The sequence below is a fragment of the Hypanus sabinus genome, chromosome 4, assembly GCF_030144855.1.
Source record: "Hypanus sabinus isolate sHypSab1 chromosome 4, sHypSab1.hap1, whole genome shotgun sequence".
Taxonomy (NCBI): domain Eukaryota; kingdom Metazoa; phylum Chordata; class Chondrichthyes; order Myliobatiformes; family Dasyatidae; genus Hypanus; species Hypanus sabinus.
The window spans coordinates 107,445,012-107,462,536 of NC_082709.1; the positions used below are offsets into that span (position 1 = coordinate 107,445,012).

A 17,525-nucleotide genomic window follows, 5' to 3' on the forward strand; every position below is an offset into this window, starting at 1 on the left:
CAACTAAAGATCATGTGACCTTGAAGCACCAGAAGGAATTGCAACAGATGACCGAGCACTTTTTCCACAGGATTTATTTTGGGGATGGGCTGACACAGGAAGCTGGGAGGTTTGAAGAGTAAACGGCAGAGTTTAAGGCCCTGGTGGATGATAGCTCGGTAGTACAGGTGTCAAGGTGGTGTGTTTAAGTCGATAAAGAGTGGCCAGATGGAATGGGAGGTATATAGAATTCATTCTGGTGGGGTGTGTAATGGGAAGAGGTTGAAGATGTAGGGAGGCAGTGTGCCTGGAGGCAAGGGTAGCAAAGCCAACTTAAATCAAGTAGTTTAGGGTTGATGTGGTGAAAAGGGTGGTCAGCAGAGACAGACTGTGGATTTATTTTTCTGTGGTGAAAGAGGAGCCTGGTCCTAATGCACCTCTTTCCTCTGGGTCTAGTTCCGAATGAGACGCCAGGTGCTATATTCTGCATTCTGTTGCTGCTTTTCCTTCGTACTATCTTGATAAACTGATTATAGTAAAAAGAATCAGGTTTAATATCACTGGCATATGTCGTGAAATTTAATTATTGACACAGTACAATGCAATACGTGATAAATGTAGAAAAAACTGAATTACAGTAATTATGTTTATTAAATAGTTCAGTTAAAGTAAGTAGTGCAAAAAAGACATTTAAAAAAAAGTATAGAGGTAATGGTTGATGGGTTTAATGTCTGTTCAGAAATCTGATGCCAGAGGGGAGGAGGCTGTTCCTGAACAGTGTGTCTTCAGGTTTCTGTACCTCCTTCCTGACTGTAACAATGAGAAGAGGACATGTCCTGGGTGATGAAGGTCCTTAATGATGGACGCTGCCTTCTTGAGGCATCACTCCCTGAAGTCCTTGGGTTCTTGGATACTACAGAGGCCAGTGCCTACGATGGAGCTGACTAATTTTCTAACTGGCTGCAACTTTCATTGATCTTGTGCAGACCCCCCCCCCCCAACCCCCACCCCCACACAAGACAGTGATGCAGCCAGTTAGAATGCTCTCCACGGAACGTCCGTAGAAGTTTTAGGTAACAAACCATTCCTCACACTCCTTACAAATATAGCTGCTGTCTTGCCACCTTTATAGTTGCACCGATATGTTGGAACTAGGTTAGATCCTGAGAGATAGTGACACCCAGGAATTTGAAACTGCTCACTCTCTCTACTTCTGATCCCTCTGAGGATTGGTATGTGTCCCTTGTCTCATCCTTCCTGAAGTCCACAGTCAGTTCTTTGTTCTTACTGACATTCAGTGCTAGGTTGTTGCTGTGACACCACTCAACTAACTGGTATATCTCACTCCTGTACGCCCTCTCATCTCTAACTGAGATTCTACCAACAATGGTTGTATCATCAGCAAATTTATAGAACCATAGAACATTACAGCACAGAAACAGGCCTTTTAGCTCTTGGCTGTGCCAAACCATTTTTCTGCCTAGTCCCACTGACCTGCACCATATCCCTCCAAACTCCCCTCATCCACATACCTGTCCAAGTTTTTCTTAAATGTTAAAAGTGAGCCCGCATTTTTCACTTCATCTGGCAGCTCATTCCACACTCCCACCACTCTCTGTGTGAAGAAGACCCCCCACCCTCCATGGTCCCTTTAAACTTTTCCCCCTTCACCCTTAACCCATGACCTCTCTTTTTTTCTCCCCTAGCCTCAGTGGAAAAAGCCTGCTTGCATTCACTCTATCGATACCCATCATAATTTTATACACCTCTATCAAATCTCCCCTCATTCTTCTACGCTCCAGGGAATGAAGTCCTAACCTATTCAACCCTTCTCTGTAACTCAGTTTCTCAACTCCCGGCAACATCCTTGTAAACCTTCTCCGCACTCTTTCAACCTTATTAATATCCTTCCTGTAATTTGGTGACCAAAACTGCACACAATAGATGCAGTTGAGCTATGCCTAGCCACACAGTCATGTGTATGCGGAGAGTAGAGCAGTGGGCTAAGCACACACCCTTGAGGCACGCCAGTGTTGATCACCAGTGACGTGACGATGTGTTGCTGATCTGCACAGATTGTGGTCTTCCGATTAGGAAGTCGCCCATGCAGGTGGAGGTACAGAGGCCCAGTTCTGTAGCTTTTTGAGCAGAGCAGTAGGAATGATGTTAAACACTGAGTTATAGTCAATGAACAGCATCGTGACATAAGTATTTGTACTGTACGGGTGATCCAAGGCCACGTGGAGAGCCATTGAGATCGGGTTGGCCATAGACCTATTGTGGCGCTCGGTTTTGTCATTGGTGAGATATTACTATTTGGTTTAAATACATATTGAATGAACTTTGCCTCTTTGTATTATTTTTTTTTAATGGACAATTAAGGAAAATCAAGTTTGACTTGACTTCTGATGTGTAAGACAAAGTTAGTCTAGTACAGGAATCGATGAGCTGGGAAACGTGATGAACCATAATTTGATGTGGAACAGATGATCTTACTGCATGCTTCTTTGGGTATTATTTTGCCTCAGTTGTTCCTTCAGGGTTTGACACTGTTCTTTCGAATGGCACTATATCCCTTTGACCTCTTTAGGGGAGAGATGTGTGTTCCTGTTTTTGTCACAAAGCTTTAGACTGCGGGAATGAAGCCATGACTTGCTTGTGGGGAAGGTATTTGGTAAGAAGACTGCTGATCATGAGCCAAGTAATGTGTGTGGTTTGACGGACTGATGTGTAAACAGTGCATGGCACTTGAATGTGGAATTATGAGCCAAACCAAACTACCTTGGGTAACATATGGGAGTTCACCGGTGTATAGAGGAGTCGTGGAGATAACCCACCGTTCACGTTGTGGTAATTCTATGACTCAATCAATTTTTTTTTATTTTGTCAAATTTTGGCCTGTTCCTATGGTACAATCAATAGGTACTGTAGTTACCTGTGTAACAAGGTGGGTTTCTGTTTGTGTTGTCTGCTGCAAAGGGATTGTATTGGTGGTGAAATTCCGCTGGTTTTCTCTTCTACCTCTGAAATCAGAAGAGGTGAATAAAACTTCCCCAAAGATATCCTTCCTCAGCTCCTTAGTTTGGTTGTTTTGGATATCTCATTGCCATATGTGGTCAAGAATAAAGTGCACTGTCACAACAAAATACTAAAGAGTTAAGTATCCTGGTGTGTTTACCCTAGCAACCATTTTTCTAACATCCGTAAGAAGCATTAACTGTAAACCCCGAGGAAATGGGAATGGACAGTAGATTTCAAGCACTGAATAAATGTAATAACTGGGCCAGAAGATTGGAGAATGGCAAATATAATTTTAATGCTTATTTAATAGAGAAAGGACTTTAGTTTGAAAAGTATTGCCCTTGCATCCCACCATGGAAAATGTTGCAGCAGTAAGTAGAATAGAAATCTGTGTCAATATTCATTAGAAGTGCACAGAATTTCCCAAGGTCCCCGAGGGTGTGACTGTGACTACAGTCATTGTGTAGAATACGGAGCACTAAAGTCAGTGCATTCACCTTCTGATCTGTAAGATTGATTGATAAATGGAAAAAGAAGGTTAATTGAAATGAAATTAATTTGAGAATGGAAAGATTTTTTTTAATCCATTGAACCAAGGGATGGGGAGAGGGACAGAACTCGTACTGCATAGTTGTGTTAAAGCTTATTTAAAGCCATAAGTTATAAGAGCAGAGTTACAGTAGGTCATTTGCGTCTGCTCTGCCGTTCAGTCATGGCCGTTTCTTTTCTTCTTAACCCTATTCTGCCTCTTTCTCCCTCCTTGCTAATCATAAACCTGTTTATCTCTGCCTTAAACTTACCCAATGACTTGGCCTCCACAGACCTTTATGACAGCCAACTCCATAGATTCACTACCCTCTGCCCCTCTGGCTGAAGACATTATAAAGGGATGTCCTGTGCCGTAAGAGCAGGTGTCAGCACTGGCACGCAGTCGGAGGGAGCAGTGTCAGTGGCGCATTGGGGTGACGCGGGAAGTCCGCAGTAAGGTTTAGTCCAGTTCTAAATTGCAGCATCAACCTCTGGTTATTTGGATAGTATGGTTTTTAACTTGTTCCCAGAAACAAAGGTTAAAGGTACAAGAGGAGTTTTAAAAGGGACCTTTAAAAGGGGAAGTTTTTTTTAACGGAGTAATTAATAGCTGGTATTTGCTGCCAGAGCAGGTGTTGGAATCCAATATTTTTGCTGTGTTTGAGGGGCCTTTGGGCAGGCACTTGGAGAGGCAAGGCATAGAAGGAAATGGACCTAATGCAGGCAGGTGGGATTGGTGGGGGTGGCATGGATACCGAGGCCAAACGGCCTGGTGTGACTCGAGAGCACGCAGACTACACAGACAGGATTGAAACCAGGTCACCTGAGCTGTTCAAACAGTGAGAAAGAACAGGAGCAAGAGGAAGAGCTCCCCGAAGAGCCCCATTTATGCTGTATAACTCTGACTGTGAAAGAAAGATTGCCACTTGTTCAACATGTTATGGAATAGAGCAGATTTAATAACTTGCCCTTACCGTAATGGTCACAATATAAGAATACAAAAGCAGATGTGACACTTCAGTGGCAGTGGCCTTGTGTCCCTGACGGTAAACTGCAAGAAGGCATGGGCAGCAAGGGTTGTCCCAAGCTGATCACAAGGGTGAGCCAAGGCCACGTGAGGGATTTCCATTGAGGGCCTCTGGATTAGCGGTCGTTACTTTTCCCTCCACGCACAAATGTCAATACTCTGTCGTGATCTCCTTTGTCACCATCCTAGATATCTCAGTCCATTAATGAACCAACCACAAATGTCAATTCTCTGTTGTGATCTCCTTTGTCACCATCCTAGATATCTCAGTCCATCAATGAACCAATCACAAATGAACAGTTGCCCCAATTCTTCTGTGATGACCCCTTATGTTCTGTTTACAGCCCCTGCCGAATCCACGCGGCTGTTTTACCTGTCTGGGGATATCACCATTGGTCCCCCGTCTACAGCTGAAACTGGTTGGGTTGATTTTTCTCCAGACAAAATATACCAGGGACACAAACTGTCAGTTTTAGACCTCTGCTATAAAAAGTACTAAATCAAAATTTAAGTTTTAAAAAATTCACTGCCTCAACATCTTTCTCTTTCTTCCGTAATTCTCTGCTTGAGTCCGTGGGTTCTGAGGGACCTGCAGACTGCACAACACCCCAGGAACACTGCTGATAGTTTTCAGAGTCCAAGCCCTCCTCCCCCCAACCTCCCCACTCTTGCTGAATGCTGCAAGGCAAAGTACTGGGGCTGCTGAAAATACTCAGTGCATCAGGCAGGGTTCATGGAGGAAACAAGTGACCAGTTGACAAGTGTAGGTGATCCTTCATCAGAACCGGCCCGTGCTACGACAGGTTATCTGACGTTGTGATGCAAGTGAAGTTCTCAGCCCTCAGCTTCTCAAAGTGATAGGAACTTGCAACATTACCTCATTTCTCTCTCTCTCTCTCTGTCTCTCTGTAGATCGGCATGACCTGCTCAGTGTATCCATTGTTTTCATTCCTGCTTCATCAGCTGACATGGGTCAGAGATAAGGAATAGGCCTGTTGGCCCTGCTCTGCCATCCAATAAAAACATGGCTAATCTGGCCATTGATGCTGAAATATCTACAGTTGTAAATGAAATAAATAATTAAAATGGTTTATATTAGTTACAAAAATCAGCTATAAGTATTTGAAACAAGTGGTTACTTGCATTTTATGTGTACTTTTAAGAAAAGTTCACCACCACCAGCCTGCAAACTCCTTTGTGGTTCTCGTGTCAAAACTAACAGAATCATGGTGGCCTATGGTACAGAAACAGGCCCACTGACCTACTCATCAGCTACCTCTCCATTTACCAATGCTGTTTACAGTACCTTCTCAAAGTATGTATACTATATACAACCTTGAGATTTGTCTCCTTACAGGCAGCCACAAAACAAAGAAACCCAACAGAACCCATTTTTAAAAAAGACTGTCAAATACTCAATATGCAAGAAAAAGAAACAACTGGTGCAAACAATAAAAGTTAGCAAACAACTTTCAGAAAGAGTTCACAGCCACGAAGCCAGTCATTGCTGTAGCTGATTCAGGAGCCGTGTAGTTGCAGGCCACAGCCTCAGTTCAGTGCAGAGATGAGTAGACCTTGTGGAGCCCGTCCCGGACACCTTGTCATTTCAACCTGGCCTAGTGGTACCTCATCCAAACCTCAGGTCGTTCCTCACCCTTAGACCTGGGCTCTACTTTTCTCCTGTGCTCTTGGGCCAGGGCCCAGGCTTGGACCCCACCACCTCCATTCAGCCTGTACCTGACTTTTCCAACTCGGCCCAGTGCTTAAGTAGATCAAACTTGGGACTTCCCTTGTTCCCGGGCCCCATCACCTTAACCCTGCCTTGCCTCTGCTTGTCTCACCTCAGATCTGCTGCATCGAATAGCCTCCAAGTCCGCACCGGCAATGGTCAAACATTGGATTATTCCCCACTCTCAGGCCTGGGCCCTGCCACCTTGTTCTGGCCCGTTTGCGCCCCTATAACTGTCCTGCACCTTCGAGGTTTCAGTTCACACCACAAAAATGCCAGGTTGTGCAGGCACTTCAAAAGCTCAACACTGAAAGGGAAGTTACAGGCTATTGATTACAGTGATCGTATCCAGGAGAAAGTGCGAAAGTAATCCATAGTTTTGTTTGCTAGCAGCAAGTTGCTGCTGTCTTTCACCAGTGCCATCTGAAACAGGATGCATGTTTGCTGATTCTAACATGGGTCTAGATACATCTTCAATGTTATGGGAGGATCTGACTCCACCACCATCTCACGCAGTGTGTTCTAGATCTCAATTAACCTCTGGTTGATGAAGTTCTTCCTCATACCATCTCTGAAAAAGAAAGGCATCAGTCAGAAAATATCATGAGTAATTGTAGGCCCTGTATCAAAGGAAAGATGTGCTAGCCATGGAGCGGGTCCACAGGAAGATCACAAGAATGGATTTGGAAATGAAACATGCTGAATATCTTTGGGTCTATACTCTATGGAGTTAAGGAGGATCTCACTGAAACCCACTGATACTGAAATGTCTTGAATAGAGTGGATGAAGAGAGTATGTTTTCAGAATAAGAGAGTCTAGGATCTGAGGGCGCAGCCTCAGAATAAAGAGACATCCCTTTAAAACTGAAATGAAGTATTTCTTCAGCCAAAAGATCTGTGGAATTTGTTGCCACAGAGGGCAATGGAAACCAAGCCGTTGGGTGTATTTGAGGAGAGATTGATAGCTTCCTGATTGGTAAGGTGAAGGGGAGGTTAAGAGATACAGGGAGAATGGGGTTAAGAAAAATAACCATGATTGAGTGGTGAAGCATTCAATGAATTGAATGGCTTAACTCTGCTCCTATATCTTATGGTCTTGCAGACTAAATCTTTTCCCCTTCCCATAAACTTATGCTCTCTAGTTTTAGAAACATAAACCTATGCTATTTAGTTGATAGTTCAAACGCAGCAGAAATATCTAAACTTCAGATTGTAGGTATTGATCTAAATAACTCTAATCTGGCACAGCATCCAGGAGCGAATTTCCTCCGTATCGGTGCTGGGGGTGTCAGCTAGGCTCCGCAACAAGCTGGACTTCAGCCACGTTGCACATTGAGCATCTGCTGCCAGCTACAACTGCATCAGCTCAGCATGTTTAGTTAACGGCCTCAATATGCATGCCTGCACTGGAAGTGCTGGCATCTAAACCAGTCCTTACCAGCCTGGCTACAATACTACTGGGTGAATCCAAGTTGTGGTGATTAGGGGTTAGTTTCTCAAGCTGAAGACGTGGCTCAGACTTGTTGCCAACACAATGGCCTTCGGTGGGGGGAGTAGGTAGAAATCAGCGTTGAGAGTAATCCATGAGAAGAGACTGAATATCAGCAACTCTGGCAGAAGCAATTAATAGCACTCCAGTGAACATCTGGCTCTATAAACCCGGCTGATGTTTACAAAGGTAAACCTAGAGATGTAATGAGATATTTTGTGGAAATGGTTGTCACTGAGCTGTGGGGTCCTCTGGGACATGATGTGAAGGGAATTAGTTGAGCATAGCTCAATTGGGAAATATAGGCTGTTAATATTTTCAGGAAGACTGTTAATGATGTGCTGAGAAGGTGTGACATAGTTAACAGTAGGGTAGCTGCGCTGTGAGAGACATGGATTTACAGCACAGACCCGTTTGGTTTAACCAGTCACTACTAACTATTAAGCACCCATTTGCACTAATCCCATTTTATTCTCACCACCTTCCCCAGACTCTACCACTCACCTACACACTGCACGCAAGTTAGAATAGTCAATATGGGCACTGGAGGAAAGCGGGGCACTTGGGGGAAACCGACACAATCACCGGGAGGAGAAGGGGGCAGTTTAAGGTTAGAGGAGGGTGTTAAAGGGGATCTGAGAGGTAGGTTTTTATTGCTCAGAATGGTTGATGCCTGGGACTTGCTGCAAAAGAAAATGGTGGCATCTGGTGGAGCCAATCATTTGTAGAATGTTTCAGCGACAATGAGACTGATGCTTCAAGAGGCAAGGCAGAGGAGGTTTCACGGAGTGAGTGAATGGGATTAGAAAGATAGAAGGATTCAGACACTGAGTGGGTAAATGGGATTAGAATGGTAAAATTAGTTGGAATGGATGAGCTGGACCAGAGTTCCTGTTTCTGCAGTGTCCAACTATATAATACACAACAGGATCAACCTCCAAGTCATTGGAGACCTGTGGCAGTAGCTTTACCAGCTGCACCCCGTGCCGTTTGGCATGGTTAACTGCTGAATAGGATGACAGAAACACCCCAGTCTTCCCTGAGGTGACGTAGTTTTGCACAGTTCCAGCTCTGAGAAAGCTCAGCGGGGTGAATTCCCCAACTTCTCCCTGCTTGGTTGAAAGAAAGGTGCTGCTGACACCGGCTTCTTCCTTTTGCAGATGAGAGCAGGTTCTCGGAAGCCACCTCAGTGCTGCTGGCCTGGTTCGAGCGCGGCGAGGTGACAAGGCGCTCAGCCAACAACTTCTATTCCATGATTCAGTCGGTGAACAGCCACAGCCGGAGACTGATGAGCGAGAAGGCAGCTCACGAACAGGAAATGGAGGACGCAAAGGAGCGGTTCAAGAATGCCCTGGCAGGGATCCTGACTGGACGTAAGTATCTGCACTTCGGCCTTCTCACTTGTCTTAAACATACTGGGGGTAAGTATTCCTACTGCAAGTTCTAAAACATGGGCCCAGCTTACAGGACTAGATCTTCAGGTAGGAAACCTTTCACTTGGTCTCGTGAGTCAGAAGTCACTTTTGATAAGAACAGGTAACCAAATAGAACTGCAGATGCTGGAGTTGTGGGCACTGAGTCCAAGTTCATTCAGGTACAGACTGGTTCACCCACTGTTTGCAGTAGAGTTACACATCACACTGTCAGAGGTATAACATGTTGGTGTTGAATTGAACTTTGTTTTCCAGTGTGGGTTGTTATTGTCAAATGTGCTCAGATACAGTGAAAAGCTTTTTGTGTTTTGTCAAGCAGATCATGCCATACATAATTATATGGAGGTGGTAAGCTCTCTTCACTTTCTCTGTAATTCTGTATTAGTAACTTAGTTTATTATTGTTTCATGCAGCAAGGTAAATTGAAAAGCTTGTCTCGCACACTGTTCATACGGATCAAATGGTTACATAATGCATCGAGGTAGAACAAGGTAAAGCAATAACAGAATGCAGAATTCTGTAACAGCGACAGAGAAAGTGTAGATAAAAATAATAAAGTACAAGATCATAATGAGGTGGATAGTGAGGTCAAGAGTCCATTTTCTCATACTAGGGAACAGTTCAATGGCCTGTAATAGCGGGATAGAAGCTGTCCTTGAGATTGGCGGTGTGTACTTACAGTTTTCTGTATCTTCTGCCCGATAGCAGTGTGGAGAATAGAGAATACCCGGGGTGGTGGTGTCTTTGATTATGTTGGCTGCTTTACGTTAAAGTACAGTACAGGACCTTTGGCCCATTATGTTGTGTTGACCTTTGAATGTACTCCAAGCTCAATCTAACACTTTCCTCCCATGTAGCCCCCCCCCCATTTTTCTTTCATACATACCAGTCTCTGAAATGTCTCTAATTATCTGCTCTTCTACCACCCTGACAGAGTGTTTCGTGCATCCACCACACTCTCTGTTACAAAACCTATATCCTCTGTTCTCTCCTCCGACCACCTTAAAATGACGTCCCCTCGTATTAGCCATTGCCACCCTGGGGAATAGTGCTAGGTGTCCAGTCCATCTATGCCTGGTAACGCGAGAGGAGTCGTAGGAGTAAACATCTTTAGCCTCCTGAGGAAGTAGAGATACTGGTGTACTTTTTTTTTGCTCGTGACATCTACGTGGTTGGACACCTTATCACCAAGATCTCAATCTCCTTCCTGGACTCTGACTCACTCCTAGGAATTTGCAGTGCTCAACCTCTCGGCCTCAGACCCATCGATGTAGACAGGAGCGCGTTCACCTCCTCTTTCTCTGTAGTCAGTGACAACCCCCTTTGCTTGGCTGACTTTGTGGGAAAAGTTGTTGTCATGACGCAAGGTCACTAGGCTGTCAATCTCCTTCCTGTACTCTTGATTTATCACTGTTTGAGATTCGGCCCACAATGGTGATACCATCTGCAAGCTCGTAGAGGGGGCCAGAGTAGAATCTGGCCAGGCAGTCACGAGTGTACCAGGAACAGAGTAGCATGCAACCTCGTGGGCTGCTGGTGGTGAGGATGATCACGGCAGAAATATTGCTGCCCTAACCTCACTAATTACAGTCAGGAAATCCAGGGCCCAGCTGGATCCAGTTTGGTGATGAGTTTGCTAAGAACGATACTGGAGCTGTAGCTGGTAAACAATTGTCTGAGCTGGACTGCCCAGATGTTCTAGAGGTGAGCGTGGGAGAAGGGAGATGGCACCTGTTTCATTGGCAGGTGATTTGCAGTGGGCCGAGGCTGGAGATTATACCTTGTGACTGTGGATGTCAGAGCCACGGGAGAGTAGTCATTAAGGCATTATATTCAGCATTCTGTCACTGCCTTTCACTGTGTTGGACCTCGGTGTGCTGATGTATGGAATGATCTGTCTGCATGGAGTGCTTTTCACTGTGAATGAAACAATAGTAAAGTAATGACTGATTATAGAGAAAACAGAATGCAGAATATCGGTTACAGAGAAAGTGCAGTTCAAGTAGACAATATGGTGCAAGGGCAACGGTGAGGTAGATTGGGAAATCCAGAGAAAAGGAGTTCGGTTAGAGTGTGAGTGTTCCTACGATGGAAACACACGGAAGTGAAATTCGGGTAGCCAGTGTGTCCAGCACACTTCACCCAGGAATCAATGCCGTAGAAATCTTACAATTTGGTTTTGAAGAAAAACCTTTAAAAATAATTAGAGTGATGCCAATGGAAAAAGCGCATGGTTTTCAGATGGTGGGTGGAGCTGTTAACAGTGGATTAAGCCTGGGCCTATTTCTGGCTGGATTATAGGAAGCAGCAGTGCGTGGGTTTGACAGGTGAAGGGGACACACCTGGGAAGGGTGGCCATGAGGCAGGGAGCTGCATCCAACCATGTATTCAGACGTTAGCTGCAGGCTATGGACAACGAACTAGCCTCATCCCTGTGACGAGGTTACTCACTGCATCACAGTGATGCCCACATTAGGTTTCAACAGCAGACCCATGGATTTCGGAATTTGCCAGTGAAATAACAGTACAACAACAGCCACTCCACGGGAGTTGTGCCGACAGACAGCTCCGTAAACTTGGTGGATACCTTGATGACTCTTCCGTCTCTGATCTGCAAATTGGAACTCGGATCAGCAGACTGAACTGCGTCAGTGATGACATCTTTAGCAGGAGCAGCCTCGGCTCTCAAAGACAGCAGGAGGGAGCTGAAGCTCGCGGAGTAGGCGGAAGGTCCACACACTGGCCTGGTATGTGTCTCTGAGGGCTGTTGTCAATGTTGCATCGGCTGGTGGCTGACATTTGTGGGCTCTGGACTTGGACCTTCTGGGATGTGCTTTCCATGTTTTTTTCTTGACTGTCAATGCCAGCATCATCCTCAGATTCGCAGAGCTCGGTCACAGATATTTTTGGTAGGGGAGCTATCTGGTTTGGGGCCTGACATCAGCACCTGTGTGTGTATGTATTTTTACATGCATACGCACGAGTGTGTACAAGAGTCTTGTAACAGTAGGATGTATACCGTCTTTGAGCCGAGTGGAGCATGCTTTGAAGCTTTTGCATCTTCTGCCCGACGGAGAAGAAAAGAGTATGACTGAGTGGGAGAGACTTTCGATTACGCTGGCCGCTTTTCAGTGTCCACAGTGGGGAGATTGGTTTTCATGATGGGCTGAGTTATGTCCACAACCCTCCACAATCTCTTGGCATTGTGGGCAAAGCAGTAGTGGTACGAAGCAATGATGAATCTGATAGGATGTGCATCGATAGACATTGTTGAGGACCAACAGAGAAATGTCAGATTTCCTTAGCCTTCTGAGGAAGCAGAGTTGCTGGTGGCTTTGGGCATGCTGTCTACATGGTTGGACTTGGACAAGCTATGGGTGTTCACTCATTGCTCCTTTAGGCTTAAAGCCATCTTCACCTCAGTACCATTAATGTGTACTGTCTTTGCATAGCCCTTCATATACAGACAATCCTCAGGATGTCCTCTGCACCTAACGATAGGAGATGGGTGTACCTGAAGCACGATCTGATGGATTGGGTTTGAGGTAACACAATGAAAACTGAGTTAATGCAACATCAGAGCAACACACACAAAGGCTGGAGGAGCTCAGCAGCATCTGTGTGTAACTCCCTGGGTCGCCTCAGGCTCGCTCAGCTCGTTCTCGTCTAGGGGGAGCAGCCTTCGGCCCCGCCAAACTGGGTAATCAGCTGGTGTGGATGCTGTGTGATGTCCCCGCCTCGCCCAAAACCAGACAGCACACCATATGCGATTAAATGAGTACAATTTATAAAGGTTACTATAACTAAGTGATTAATAACGATACAGTATATATGAAGAAAAAAATAAAGAAAAGGCGCCAAACTTATCAAAGTCCCAACCACTTCGTGCACAACCGTTGGAGCTCAATTACTGAAGTCTTCTGGCCACCATTCGATCCCCTCCGAACTCCTCGACTCGCAGCTCAGGACCCTCCGAGTGGTCAACCAAGCACATCTAGCTTCATCCCCCCCTCCTCAGAGTACCTCCTGGCCTCGGGCCCCCGCTTGGGGTCCGTTCTTCGCCAGCTTACAGCATTGCATCCTCTCTCTCGACCCCCTCGTGCCGATCTGTCCAAAAGCCCGTCAACAAAAGCTTACAGACTCAGAAGAAGGAACGTTAATCCCCATTTGGTTTACAAAGGAATACAATTCTTGTTATCAGTAAATTAGCATTCCTGCTAGTTAACAAAACAAAGAAGCCCTTTTGATTACATACACAGTAACAAAGAAAAAAGAAGAAACCCCCTTTACATGTGGATAAGCAGTGAATGGTCTTCCCTGTTCACTGGTTTAGAGTCCAGAGGAGGTTCACCAGGATGATTCCAGGAGTGAAGGGGTTGACATATGAGGAGTGTTTGACCGCTTTGGAAGAATTTTGATGAACGCAGGGGAAAGGGGATCTCATAGAAACCTACCGAATGTTAAAAGGACTAGATAGGGTAGATGTGGAGATGTTTCCTGTGGTGGGGGTATTCAGAACTAGAGGGCACAGCCTCGGAATTGAGGGGCAATCCTTTAGAACAGGGGTAAGGAGGAATTCTTTTTCAGCCAGAGTAGTGAATCTCTGGAATGCTCTGCCACAGGCTGTGGTGGAGGCCAAGTCTATGCGTATGTTTAAGGTGGAAGCTGATAGTTTCCTGATCGGTCAGGGCAATAGACAATAGACAATAGGTGCAGAAGTAGACCATTCGGCCCCTCGAGTCTGCACCGCCATTCTGAGATCATGGCTGATCATTCACTATCAATACCCAGTCCCTGCCTTGTCCCCATATCCCTTGATTCCCCTATCCATCAGATATCTATCTAGCTCCTTCTTGAAAGCATCCAGAGAATTGGCCTCCACCGTCTTCCGAGGCAGTGCATTCCACACCTCCACAACTCTCTGGGAGAAGAAGCTCTTCCTCAACTCTGTTTTAAATAACTGACCTCTTATTCTCAATCCATGCCCTCTGGTACTGGACTCTCCCAACATCTGGAACATATTTCCTGCCTCAATCCTATCAAATCCTTTAATTACCTTAAACGTTTCAATCAGATCCCCTCTCAATCTCCTCAACTCCAGCGTGTACAAGCCCAATCTCTCCAATCTCTCTGCGTAAGACAGCCCTGCCATCCCAGGAATCAACTTAGTAAATCTACGCTGCACTTCCTCAATTGCCAGAATGTCCTTCCTTAAACCTGGAGACCAAAACTGTACACAATATTCCAGGTGTGGTCTCACCAGGGCCCTGTACAAATGCAAAAGGACATCCTTGCTCTTGTACTCAATTCCCCTTGTAATAAAGGCCAACATTCCATTTGCCCTCTTCACTGCCTGTTGCACTTGCTCATCCACCTTCATTGACTGGTGAACTAGGACTCCTAGGTCTCTTTGCATTTCTCCCTTACCTAACTCTACACCGTTCAGACAATACTCTGCCCTCTTGTTCCTGCTTCCAAAGTGGATAACTTCACATTTATTCACATTGAATGACATCTGCCAAGTATCTGCCCACTCACCCAGCCTATCCAAGTCTCCCTGTATTCTCCTAACGTCCTCTTCGCATGTCACACTGCCACCCAGTTTAGTATCGTCAGCAAACTTGCTGATATAGTTTTCAATGCCCTCATCTAAATCATTGACATAAATCGTAAAGAGCTGTGGTCCCAATACAGAGCCCTGTGGTACCCCACTAGTCACCTCCAGCCAGTCCGAGAAACACCCATTCACCGTTACCCTTTGCTTTCTATGTAAAGGGCATCAAAGGATATGGTGAGAAGGCAGGTGTATAGGGTTGAGTGGAATCCCTTGGGATCAGCTACGATGGAATGGAGCAGACTCGATGGGCTGAATGGCCTAATTCTGCAATAAATGTCTGATGGTGCCCCCCCCTTCCCCAGGTTGTGTCCTGAGGCCCCTCCTCTACTCCCTTTACACCCACGACTGTACTGCCACACACAGCTCCAATCTGCTGATCCAATTCGCAGATGATGTGACTTTGATCAGCCTTATTTCTAGCAGTAATGAGACAGCCTGCAGAGGAGAGGTTAACAGCCTGACACACTGGTGCCAGGATAACAAACTCTCCCTCGATGAACAAAAGAGCCGATTGTGAAAGGGGGGAGACAGCTCGGCCCGATCAACATCAACGGGTCTGCAGTTGAGAGAGAGAGTAGTTTCACGTTCTTCGGTATGCACATCACTGATGATCTCACCTGGACTGTACACACTGGCTTTGGGGCAAAAAAAGCACAACAGCATCTCTTCCACCTCAGGCGACTGAAGAAGTTTGGCATGGGCCCCCAAGTCCTCAAGCCACTCTTTAGGGGCACCACTGAGACCATCCTGACTAACTGTGTCACCACCTGGTATGGGAACTGTACCAACCTTGATCGCTGGGCATCACAGAGAGTGGTACCGACAGCCCAGTGCATCTGTGGATGGGAACTTCCCTCCATTGAGGACATTTACAGCAGTAGATGCATCAAGAAGGCCTGAAAAATCATCGGGGACACCAGTCACCCCAACCATAAACTGTTTCAACTGCTTCCATCTGGCAAACAGTACCGCAGCATTAAAGCCAGGACCGACAGGCTAAGGGACAGCTTCTTTCTACAAGCCATTAGACTTACAAATTCACATGTCTGTACCTTGTGACGGAGTCATAACGCAAAGATTTTTACTCCCTCACGTTGTGGGATGAATGTAAGAGTTGAATAAATTCAAATTCTAATTCTAACTTTCTGAGTTCCTCCAGCATTTTATGTGTGTTGCTCTACATTTTCAGCACCTTCAGAATCTGTTGTGTGCAAAACATCAGTGAATGTGCCATTTGGACCACACTTGCTGGTCTAGTGCTGTCTGATTTCAGAACCCAGCCTTTCTGTCGGATTTCATGGGCACATCCTGACACACGTCTTTGTGTTCACCACTGGAATCCTTCTTCTCTTTCGCTCTCCAGCGTTGCAACCAGGAAACCGCACTAACTCCTTGACTCCATTCTACTGCACTCCCAACTTCAGAATCAATTCAGTTAATAGAACTCAGAGCGTTCTGTGACTCTCTCAGCTTGTTGTTCTTTAAGGAGTTTGGAAAAGACACCAGATGGACACCAGGTTTGGATTTTAAAAGGCACAGTGACTTCTCCCCAGGTCCCCCGTGAGCTCTTAGACCACACTGAACCCACAATGTCGAGAAATTAAAATACAGCCCTCGTGTGCAAGCTCTTCAAAATATTAGGACAGAATAGGATGTCTCAAGCCAGGACGTCTACTGAACAAAGTTTATTTGAAACATTAAAAGGAATTGGGCCTTATGGAAGCAATGTTTTCAAGTTCCTTTTTTGAACATGTTCATAAATACAAAGTTTTTTTTTCAGTTTGCCTGTAGAGAATTTTGCAATCTCTTCCAGGTGGAAGTCTTCCTTATTTTCATCATCAGTGGGTCAATTTTACCCAGGGTGGGAGAGTCAGTAGTCAGTGGTTCTGCTGCCTCATGGGTTCCATCCTGACCTCTGTAGTGTGCACATTCTCCTGTGACCATGTGCGTCTCCCCTGGTGCTCTGCTCTCCTCTCTTGTGTCAGTCAGTGGGTTAATTGGCCGCTGCAAGTTGCCCCTAGAGTTGTAGGATGGATAAATATTTGAGAGATCAAGGTTCAGAGGAAGAGGCACAGAAGATGAGGTCTGGGTCTGATCAGCCATGACCATGTGGAACGGTGGGACAGCTGGAAGGACTGAGAGTCCTACTCCTGCTCCTGTTTTCTTGGAGGTGGCTGACAGAATCTGGATGAGTGCAAACAGATTACAGAAGAGTAGGATTGTTCTGTGATGCACCATCAATAACTCTAGGAGACTGGAAGTGAACGATAGGCTTTTATTAACAGCGAGAAAGGGAGCATGACATGTCGAAGACTGAGGGAGGAGCAGCGCCCCAATCGCCTTTACACAGGAGCAGTCAGCAGAGGGGCGTGTCCAGACAGGTATACATAGTGTACCGCATTCCGGGAACTGGCATTTACTCAGCAGGCCGAAGGGTCTGTATCATAAGAAAAGAGAAAATATGAGAAGTCATCTAACAAAATGATGTGTGACCAAGGACAGCAGCTTGTTAATAGATCCATCCTAAAGTAGTAAGGGAAATTAATATGTTAGATCAGTCAGATATCAGATATTTAGCAAGGTGTTGACCAAGACTGATACTAAAATCCATAAATATTAGATAATTATGGATTTATCCAATAGAACATTCATGAGGAGCCTCCATTAGTTAGTAATTGGAAGCTGCCACAAGAGGTTTAAGG

General features: G+C 45.5%; 1 protein-coding gene across 10 annotated transcripts in view; it reads left to right on the plus strand.

Annotated features, from left to right (window-relative positions):
• Positions 1–17,525, plus strand: part of enox1 (ecto-NOX disulfide-thiol exchanger 1) — a 516,884-nt gene that overhangs the window by 163,173 nt on the left and 336,186 nt on the right. For all 10 annotated transcript variants that reach the window (XM_059967825.1, XM_059967822.1, XM_059967817.1 and 7 more), the window contains one exon: positions 8,934–9,146. In XM_059967825.1, the coding sequence (XP_059823808.1) occupies positions 8,934–9,146 (213 nt within the window). The remainder of the gene's footprint in view (positions 1–8,933; positions 9,147–17,525) is intronic.